Source organism: Suricata suricatta, chromosome 5 (genome assembly GCF_006229205.1).
Source record: "Suricata suricatta isolate VVHF042 chromosome 5, meerkat_22Aug2017_6uvM2_HiC, whole genome shotgun sequence".
NCBI classification, from domain to species: Eukaryota; Metazoa; Chordata; class Mammalia; order Carnivora; family Herpestidae; genus Suricata; species Suricata suricatta.
The window spans coordinates 102,590,791-102,602,128 of NC_043704.1; the positions used below are offsets into that span (position 1 = coordinate 102,590,791).

The 11,338-nt window shown below is 35.5% G+C and overlaps 1 protein-coding gene across 2 annotated transcripts in view; it reads left to right on the forward strand.

The window, feature by feature from the left end:
- The window catches only part of KPNA4 (karyopherin subunit alpha 4), a 64,872-nt gene that overhangs the window by 28,537 nt on the left and 24,997 nt on the right, over window positions 1-11,338 (forward strand). For both annotated transcript variants that reach the window (XM_029939960.1, XM_029939961.1), the window contains exons 6-7: window positions 1,358-1,453; window positions 1,968-2,053. In XM_029939960.1, coding sequence (XP_029795820.1) covers window positions 1,358-1,453; window positions 1,968-2,053 — 182 coding nt within the window. The remainder of the gene's footprint in view (window positions 1-1,357; window positions 1,454-1,967; window positions 2,054-11,338) is intronic.

Genomic DNA, 11,338 nt, shown 5'->3' on the forward strand with positions numbered 1-11,338 from the left:
GGAGAAGGACAGATACCATATGTTTGCACTCCTAGGTCTAACAGGAGACCAGGAGAAACCTAGTGGAGGACCAGGGGGAGGGGAAGAGGGAAAGAGACTTAGGGAGAGAGAGGGACGCAAAACTTGAGAGACTATTGAATACTGAAAATGAACTGAAGGTTGAAGGGAAAGGGGGGAAAAGAGGTGGTGGTGATGGAGGAGAGGGCACTTGTGGGGAAGAGTACTGGGTGTTGTATGGAAACCAATTTGATAATAAACTATTAAAAAAAAAAGTCTGAGCCGGAGTTTAGGCCCCTGCGAGCCTAAGCCCGTAATAAAGCCCTTTGCTTTTGCATGCGTGGGAAAAAAAAAAAAAAAAAGAAATCATGTCCTGAGCTGAAATCAAGAGTTGAGCACTTAATCAACTGAACCACCCAGGCGTCCCTCAAATTATGGTCTTTGAATCTCTAGGAGATTCTGAGACAACTTCGGGAAGTATACAAAATCATACTCATTTATCAATAATACTAACACTTTATTTGCCTTTTTAAAATATGTTAACAAATTATGGTGATGTTGTGAAAGCACCTGTGGTAAAACTTGATGGTACCTTAGTACAAATCAAGACAGTAGCGCCAAACCAATTTTATATTTTGTAGATACTGTATGCAACATTATGCACTCAAAAAAAAAAGGCCATTTCTAAATGTCCTCAGTGAAGTAAAATGAAGTAAAAACATGTCTTTTATTAAATCTAGAACCTCAGTTAAGAACAAGTGGGTTATTTTCTACTTTGTGCTAAGAATCATCCCATGTGTTGTAGAAAATACTGTGAAAAAGCACATTTTGTATAATTCTTGCTGTGTAAAAAGCTTAGAACCTAGTTGAGAAGGCAGTATATTAAAAATAGGGTTATAATAGCAAATGTAAGCATCTGCTGTGTAAATGTTCTTGAAATTCAGAGAGGGTACTGTGAAAACATACAATTTGAAATGGACTTTGAATAGATAGAGTTTGAATAGACAGAAAAGAGGGCATTCTAGGTGTAGGGACTAGGATGTGAAGGGCCTGGAAATGAGATTGAAATGTGGACAGACAACTGACTGTTGAATTACAGAGAATGAGATTAGTTAGGTAAGATGGGGCCAACTTGTGGATGGGGTGGTTTAAACCAGGGCAAGGAGTTTTCATTTACTGGGTAATAAATACACAGCCATCATGTGGTTTATATAGGGGAATCCTCTGGTTAAGCTTTTATAAAATTGCTGTGCAGGGTATTCATATAAGTGAGGATTTGTGTAATTTCTGTGTCAAATATGAATTTGAATTTAATTGTATATCATTAAATTTCACAAGGGTATATGTATATCTCTCATAGGAAGCTTTTGTCCAGTGATCGAAATCCACCAATCGATGACTTAATAAAATCTGGAATATTGCCTATTTTAGTCCATTGTCTTGAAAGAGATGACAAGTAAGTACATTAATTTGAGAAGTAATTTAGACTGTATCTTTTGCAGAAAACAAGATTTTCTAGTACTTAGTTTGATCTTTAAAGAAAAGGGCTATAAGATGAAATTGAAAAAGCCAAAATGAAAAACAGTGCAAGGTGTACACCTAGAGATAACTGTAAAGGCCAAAGAGGAACTTGAGGATGATACTTTTAACTTTAAAGCTTTGAAAATTGACAAGAACTAGTTTGACCGGTAAGTACTTGAGGAAACTGTTGGATAGTAATATATAGATAGGTATCTTATTAAAGAGTTGTTACTAAAATTAAATAGGACCCCTGAGAAAATTGCATGCTTTTTATACTACAGAGATATTGTAGTCATTGGAGGTTTTAAAAAAATGCTAGATGCATAGATAACCTATTGAAACAAAATATTTGATACTTTAAAAATACTCAAGGGGAGGAATGGTCGGCAGATAGTACATTTGGGCCAATGTAAAAATCCCTACTGTTTAAAATTATTTGTTTTTTGTAGTCCTTCTTTACAGTTTGAAGCTGCATGGGCTCTGACAAACATTGCATCTGGAACCTCTGAACAAACTCAAGCAGTAGTTCAGTCCAGTAAGTTGGTGATTAACAGATAAAATTATGGTTTCTAACAAAGAAGTTAGTAAAGAAAAAGGGATTCTCTTAAAAGAATATATTATAAAGTAATAGGTATTCAGTAATGGTTAAAATAGTCCAACTTAAGTATATTACTTTGATCATGTTGTTCAATGACTGACATTTTCTATTTCCAAAATTTCATTTGATGCTAAATCTGAGAACATTTCCTTAGTAGCCATTATATTGTTGTAGTTACACTTTATTTATAGGACCTCATAGAAATACAGGTGTTTTTCCCATTGCCATACTACCTCTTGGCGCCTCTTAATGAGATTTTCATCATGCAGTTTAGAGAAATCTTTTATAAAGTAGTCGTATTGAAAAATAGCTTGAAATTTGTTCATTGCTATTATAATAGGATTGTTTTTCTTTTATGTTCCAAAAGTTGTAAGTGGAAGATTATTGGAAGTTATAACCTGAGTATTGTTTTCATGAATACTATTTCATTCTTGTATCAAAGAAATTAATAATTTTAAAGAAGGTACTTTTAAAGTGCTTCTCAGGTATGTAAGGAGTATACTTGTCTAAGTTTGTTAAATTCTTAAGTACAACTGTCTACATGATTTTAAAGGAAAACAAAGTGTTACCCAAGTAAACGTTTTATTATGTAGACATTTCTGTTGTAATATTACATAGAATATTAATACTACCTTAAATCATGGTAACATTGGCTTAATTTAGGGTTTAAGTGTGTTTTGATTTTGGTCTTTATTTTTGGTTTTATTTTGTATAATTGACTAGTTAGTAAATTTTATGATCTGAAGATAATATTTTAGTCTCTCATTTTCCTTTCTAAGTGTTTTTCAAGATTAGAAGGAGGCTTAGAATTTGTTTTAACACTGCCAGTGTGCCTTATAATAGATAAATGAATGATTTTTTATGAGTAAAGCATGATTGATTGATATACATGTACTTAATAGCATTTTTCAGAGTAAAAGCAGAAAAGAAAAAATAGACATATCATGTTTTAGTGCAGTATTATTCTGTTTAGACACAGACTTTTCTCTGTGCCCATCCTTGTTATAAAGCAGCAGAACCACTTTCTTATTTAGAAGGGCTTATGTGGTATAGGAATCACGGCCTGTCTAAAAACACATGTGATTGTTTTTTAATTGAGGTGTAATTGACATATATACCATTAAATTAATTTCAGGTATACAACATAATGACTCGAAACTTATAGACCAAGGGGTGCCTGGGTGGCTCAGTGTTTAAGTGTCTGACTTGGGCTCATGACATGATCTCATGGTTTCTGAGTTCGAGCCCCACATCAGCCTCTGCCTTACAGTGCAGAGCCTGCTTAAGATTCTCTCTCTCCCTCTCATTCTGCCCCTGTCCTGCTCACATGCATGCTCGCGCGCTCTCTCGCGCGCGCTCGCTCTCTCTCTCTCTCTCTCTCTCTCTCTCTCTCTCGTGCTCTCTCTGTCTCTCTCAAAAAAGAAAAAGAAAGGTTTACACCAAGAAGTGATCACAATAACTCTGGTTTCCCCATCATCATATCAAATTACATAGTATACAGTATTATTGACTACAGTCACCATGCTGTACATTTCATTCCTGTGACTTAATTATCAGAGGTTTGTACCTCTTGGCTCCTTTCTCCTATTTCACCCACCCCGCAAAAAACCCTCCGCTCTGTCAACCACCAATCTGTTCTCTGCATCGATGAGTTTCAGTTGTTCATTTGTTTCTTAGATTCCACATGTAAGTGAAATCATACATTGTCTTTCTGGCCTATTTCACTTAGTACCTCAAGACTCATTGATATCATCATAATAGGCAAGTATTTGTTTGTTTTTTTAATGGCTGAGTGGAATTACATTTTGTGTACATACATGTGTATGTGTACACATCTTTTTATCCATCCTTTCATCATTTGACACTTTGGTTGTTTCCATATCTTGACTATTGTGAATAATGTTGTAATGAACATAGGGGTGCATATCTTCAAAGGTTCCAAGTGGTTTCACCATAAGCATCTGTGCTGAAAACATTTCCCCCACATAACTAATTGGCTCTAAAGCAATTTTGCCATAAAAGATACCAGAATAACTGGTTGACAGTTTGATTTGATAGTTTGTTGGTTTCATCAAATAATTAACAGTTTGCTTTCATTTCTCCATTGACACATTCCCATTTTTATATTAAATCTTAGCCCTCATAATAGTCTATACACTGGCACAGAGTTTTGAACCCACATTTCTCCTAGAACTTTGGAACATCTGTCAAGAGACAGGTGATAATAATAGGCTAAGAACAGAAAACACAGTTGAAGACTTCACAGTACATTACAAAATCATTACAAATATGCATTCGTGTATTTAGAAACTAATATCTTTAACGTTTTTTTTAACATTTATTTATTTTTGAGAGACAGAGAGACAGAGCACAAGTGGGGGAGGGCCAGAGAGAGGAGGAGACACAGAATCCAAAGCAGGCGCCAGGCTCTGAGCTGTCAGCACAGAGCCCGATGTGGGACTTGAACTCACAAGCTGTGAGATCATGACCTGAGCCGAAGTTGGACGCTCAACTGACTGAGCCACCCAGGCGCCCCGAAACTAATATCTTTCTTAAGGAAAGAATTTTAGCAAAAAAAGATGATGCCAAACAGAGATGAATCAACAAGCAAAAAAATGTATATTATGAAAGACTTTGAGGACAAGTGCTTAGGTACAGTCTGCAAAATAAAATCAGTTGTTTACATAGAATTGCATGAATCTACACACATTTTAAATGTATTCAAATGTATTTTGCAATCAAGTCTTCAATTTTGTTAATGCGTTTTTCATGTTTAATTATGTCCTTTTAAATGAATGTCCATCTTTTATTTTTCATGATTTTACCTTTTATGGCAGAATTGCCTTATGGCCAATTAGTTACAGGGTGAAAATGTTTGTGGCAGAGATACTTACAGTGAAAATACTGGACACTCTTCTTAAATTGTTTTCATTTTGCTCAGATAAATACCCAGAGTGGAATTACTGGATCATATATTTTTAATTTCTTCATTAGACTCCATACTGTTTTCCATAGTGGCTGCACCACGTTACATGCCCACCAGCAGTGTAAAAGGGCTCTGTTTTCTCAACATCCTATTCAACACTTGTTATTTCTTGTTCAGCCATTCTGACTAGTATGAGGTGATACCTCATTATGGTTTCGATTTGCATTTTCCTGATGATGAGTGATATTGAGCATCTTTTCATATGTCTTTTGGCCATGTGTATGCCTTCTTTGGATAAGTATCTGTTCAGGTTCTGTACCCATTTCGTAATCAGATTTTGGGAGAGGGGGTTTGTATTCTTTATATATTTTGGATGTTAACCACTTATCAGATACATGATTTGCAAATCTACTCTCGTTCAGGAGGTTGCCTTTTTATTTTGTTCTTAGTTTCCTTTACTGTACAGAAGCTTTTAATTTGATGTAGTTGCATTTATTTTTGCTTTTGTTGCTAAGTCACATGAAGTCAGGTTCAAAAAAATACTGCCAAGAATGATGTCAAGGAGCTTGCCATCAGTGTTTTCTTCTAGGTGTTTTTACACTTTCTGGCCTTATGTTCAAGTCTTTAATCAGTTTGAGTTCATTTTTGTATATAGTATAAGATTCTGGTCTCCTTTCATTCTTTTGCATTGGGCAAAATGAAGAAACTGTTTCCCCAAAGTATTTTCTTGCCTCCTTTGTTGTAGATTAATTGATTATATGTGTATGGGTTTATTTCTATTCTGGTGATCTGTCTCCCTGTTTTTATGCCAACATAGATACCATACTGTTTTGATTAATCTAGCTTTGTGATATAGTTTGAAATCAAAGAGCATGAGGCCTCCAATTTCATTTTCTTCAAGATTGCTTCCACCATTCAGAATCTTTTGTGATTCCATACAAATGTAGGATTGCTTTATTTTGTGAAAAATGCCATTGGGATTTTGAAAGGTAACAGTAGTAATTGTTCCAATCCACGGATATAAAATATTGTTCCATTTATTTGTTTCATCTTTTTTTTTCATCAGTGTCTTGCAGTTTTGAGCATAGATCTTTGACCTCATTGCTTAAATTAATCCTAGGTATTTTCTTCTTTTTGATGAAATTGTAAATGGAGTTGTTCTCTTAATTACTTTTTCTAATAGTTTGTGTGTAGCATGTAGATATGCTGCAGATTTTTGTATTTTGACACTGCACCCTGCAACTTTCCTGAACTCATTTATTCTAGGTTTTTTTTTTTGATGGAGTCTTTATGGTTTCCTGTATGTAAAATTATGTCATCTGCGAATAATGACAGTTTTACTTCTTTCCAATTTGTATGCATTTTATTTCTTTTTCTACTTGCTCTGGCTATAACTTCAAATACCGTTTTGAATAAAAGAGGTGAGAGTAAACATCCTTGTCTTATTCCTAATCTTAGAGGAAAAGTTTCCAGCTTTTTATTATTGAGTAGGATATTAGCTATGGGCTTGTCATATGAGACCTTTATTATGTTGGGGTACATTTCCTCTTTGCCCACTTTGTTGAGAATTTTTATCGTAAATGGATGTTGAATTTTGTCAAATGCTTTTTCTACAATCTGTTGGAATGATCATATGATTTTTATTCTTCATTTTGTTAATGTGGCATATCATAATTGACTTGCAGGTGTTAAACCATTTTTGCATCCCTGAAATAAATCTTACTTGATCATGACTTAGGATCTTTTAAATATATTGTTGAATTTGGTTTGCTAGTACTTCATTCAGGTTGTTTGCATCTATATTCATCAAAGATTTTGGCCTATAATATTCTTTATTTGTGGTGTCTTTGTCTGATTTTGGTATCAGAATAATGCTGGCCTCAACTATTTTGGAAGGGTTACTACTTTTCCCTTTCTAGGAAGAGTTTGAGAAGGATACATATTAAATCTTTGAATGGTGGAATTCACCAGTGAAGCTGTCTGGTGCTGGACTTTTTATTAAGAGATTTTTGATTACTGGTTCAATTGCCCTTCTGGCATTTGTCTGTTTAGGTTTTCCATTTCATTATGATTCAGTCTTGGAAGATTGTAAATGTCTAGGGATTTATTCATTTCTTTTAGGTTGTCCAGTTTATCAGCATGTAATTTTTCATAGTAGTCTCTTCTGATACTTTAGTTTTCCTTGGTATCAGTTGTAACTTCCCAAGTTTCATTTCTGATTTTATTTATTTGAAACGTTTTTTTTCCTTTAGCTAAAGGTTTACCAGTTTTTATCTTTTCAGAAAAGCAGCTATTGGTTTCATTGATCTTTTCTATTATCTGTTTAGTCTCTATTTCATTTATTTCTGCTCTGACCTTTATTATTTCGTTTTTTCTACTAACTTTGAGCCTTGTTCCTCTTTGCCTAGTTCGTTTAGTACAGATAGATTATTTGAGGTTTACTTGTTTCTTGAGGTAGTCCTTCTGTATCACAGTGAGCTTTGGGTTTAGAACTGTACTTGCTGTATCCTGTAAAACTTTGGCATGTTGTACTGTTTTTCATTTATCTCAAGATATTTAAAATTTTTTCTTTTGATTTTTTTCCCATGACTCATTGATTGTTCAGTGGCATGTTATTTAATTACCACATAGTTTAATCTTTCCAGTTTTCTTTTGTGATTTTAATTTTCATACCACTCATCTGAAAAGATGTTTAATATGTTTTCAGTGTTCTTAAATTTAATGAGATTTGTTTTGTAGTTTAACATGTAGTCTGTCCTAGAGAATGTTCCGTGTGCACTTGAAAAGAATGTGTGTTCTATAGCTTTTGAATGGAATGTTCTGTGCATATATGTGAAGTCATTGTGGTCTAATGCGTTGTTTAATGCTAATGTTTCTTACTGATTTTCTATCTGGATGGTCTATCCATTGATGTAAGTGAGTTATTAAAGTCCCCCACTATTATTGTATTGCTTTCAGTTCCTCCCCTTACATCTGTCAATATTTGCTTATATATTTAGGTGCTCCTATATTGGATCCATAAAGACTTAACATCTTCTTGCTGGATTGACCCCTTTATCATTATGTAATGCCTTTCTTTGTCTTTTATTGCAGTCTTTGTTTTGAGATCTGTTTTGTCTGATACACATATAGCTACCTCGTGTTTCTTTTGGTTTCCATTTTCATGAAACCCTGTTTTCTATCCCTTAACTTTTAGTCTGTGTGTCTTTACATCTGAGGTGAGTCTCTAGTAGGCAACATATGGATGAGACTTGTTTTCTATCCATTCAGACATTCTGTGTTGTTGTTGTTTTTAATGTTTATTTCTTTTTTGAGAGAGAGAGAGAGCGCACACGCTTATGAACAGGGGAGGGGCAGAGAGAGAGGGAGACAGAAGATTTGAAGCGGGCTCTGCACTGACAGCAGAGAGCCCAGTGCAGGGCTCAAATCCACGAACCATGAGATCATGACTTGACCTGAAAGAAGATGCTTAACCAACTGAGCCGCCCAGGCACCCCAAGCATTCTGTCTGTATTTAGTCCACTTACAGTTAAAGTAATTATAGATAGGTATGTGTATTACTGATACTTTATTAATTGTTTTCTGGCTGTTTTGTTCTCTATTCCTTTTCTTCTCTTGCTCTCTTCGCTTGTGGTTTGATGCCTTTCTTGAGTGTCATGTTTAAATTCCATTCTCATTATCTTTTGCGTATCTACTTTGGGTTTCTGCTTTGCAGTTATCAAAGGGCTTACATATCAGCTTTCATATACCAGAGTATTTTAAGTTGATAGCAACTTAATTTTGAACACATTCCAAAACTTTCCATTTTTACCCCTTGCCTCACATTTACGTTTTTGATACCACATTTTACATCTTGTTATTTTGTATGTCCCTTAAACTGATGATTGTAATTACAGTTATTTTTACTACTTTTATTTTTATGCTAGCTTTATAAGGAGTCTACTACCTTTACTATATCTTTTTTTTCTATTGAAATTTTTACTTTTATATTTTTTCTTGTTACAAATCAGTGACCTCTTCTTTCAACTTAAAGATGTCCCGTTAACATTTCTTATAAGGCTGGTTTAGTGGTAGTGAATTCCTTAGTTTTTGCTTGTCTGGAAAAGTCTCTCTCCTTCAATTCTGAATAATAACCGTGCTGGGTAGAGTATTTTTGATTGGGAATGTTTTGCTTTCAGCACTTTGAATATATCATGCCATTCCCTCTGTCCTGTAAACCATATGCTGAAAAATCTACTGATAGCCTTATGGGGCTTTTTGTGTACACAGCAAGTTGTGTTTCTGTTACTGCTTTAAGATACTCTTTATCTTTAATTCTTGACATTTTAATTGTAATGTGTCTTGGTGTGGCTCTTTTTGGGTTCATTTTATTTGGAACTTTCTGGGCTTCCCATGTCTGGATATCTGTTTCTTTCTCCAAGTTAGGTAAGTTTTTAGCCATTATTTCTTGAAATAAACTTTCTGTATCTTTCTCTCTCTTATCCTTCTGAGACTCCACTATGGGAATGTGTTCCACTTGGTTTTGTCCTGTAGGTCCCTTAGCCATCTTCACTTTTAAAATTCTTTTTTCTCTTGCTGCTCTGTTGGGGTGCATTCCATTGCCCTGTCTTTCTGATCATTGATCCTTTCTTCTGCTCTATTTTATCTGCTGTTGAATGTCTCTGATGTGTCTTTCGGTTCAGTTACTGTGTTCAGCTCTGTGACTTTTGTTTGGTACTTCCTTGTATTTTCTGTTTTGTTGAAATTTATTCTATGTTCATCCATTCTTCTCCAAAATTGGGGAGCATCTTTATGATCATTTTTTTAACTCATTATTAGGTAAATTATCTTGATTTCAGTAAAGCTTTTTTCTGTGGTTTTATTTGGTTCTGTTCTTCAGTTTATTTATTTAACTTGACTTTCTGTGTTTGTTTCGTATGTATTAGGTGAAACAGCTATCTCTCCCAGTCTTGGAGGAATGGTCACAGGAAGACAATGTTTTAGGCAGCTGTGTATGCTGTGGGGATGGAGCCTGTCAGGAGTGGTCTCAGATTGTTTCATTCCCTTGGAGCCCAGCAATTTAAGATACTCTCACACCCCAGTGACCAGTACCGGGCATTCAAGGGATATCCCTATGTGGGCTTTGTGCTCCTGCCAGCTTTGGCAGGGCGCAGGGGAGTCCTAAGCCAGGATGAGCGATCCCACTGGGTTTGATGAGGTGTGGCTAGCAGTGCTCAGGGCTGGGGTGAAGAGGTGGTACAAGTTTTTCTAGCAAGGTAGTATGTATAAAAAATGGTACCTACCAGCACCTCCATCCTTGGAGAACGTTCCATAAGACCCTCATCCCATGGGCAGATGCTTTAAGCTTAGCCAGTGAACCTCCTTTATATATATGCTCTAGGCACTTTTCTACTTACTGCTTTTGTGCTAGATCCTGGGGCAAGTTGAGTCTTCGAACAGATTCTTTTAAGAGCATACCCTTGGTTTCCTACAGCCCTTTGGGTCTCTTAGACATAAACTCGATTGGTTTTTAAAGCCAGATGATTTGGGAGTTTGTCTCTTGTGTAGGTCCCAAGGGTCAGGTGCCTGATTTGGGACTCTAACCCCTCCTCAGGGATATGCTCCATATTTATGAGATCCATCCCACTTGTGGATAACTGCTATTGGGTGAGGTGGGGAAGGGAGGGGGACATGGCTTTGTAAGGACTGCAGTCTCTGCCTCTCTTATCTTTTCCAATGTGATCTTTTTATTCTTTGTTATGGAGGAGCTGTTCAGCTAGTTCTGTAGAGCATTGTTGTATTTGTAGCTGTAGGTTTGAGGTGTCCATGGTAGATGGTGAGGTCAGGATCTTACTATGCCCCTGTATTGAACTGCACCCTCCTGTCATTTCAAATGTCTATGTTCAAAATTTACTGCAACAACTGGAGTCCTTTTTATTCCTCCAAACTTGAGAATAATGCTTAATCTATAAGGAATTTATTTATTTGTTTGTTTTTAAGAATTGATTTTTAATTTGGAATTTTACCCAGTTTTAATTGTGAATGAAAATCTGCCAGCTTGTTACTCTATTTGTATGTTAAAACTGCCATTTTGATGCTGCTAGTTAAAATTTTTCCAGTATTCTTGTTCTAGTGAAAAGTGTTTAATAAATACATTTAAAATATATACATAGCCCTGTAGTACTCCATTGTGTATATATACCACATCTTCTTGATCCACTCATCAGGTGATGGACATTTAGGCTCTTTCCATGATTTGGCTATTGTTGACAGTGCTGCTATGAACATTGGGTTACATGTGCTCCTATGCATCAGCA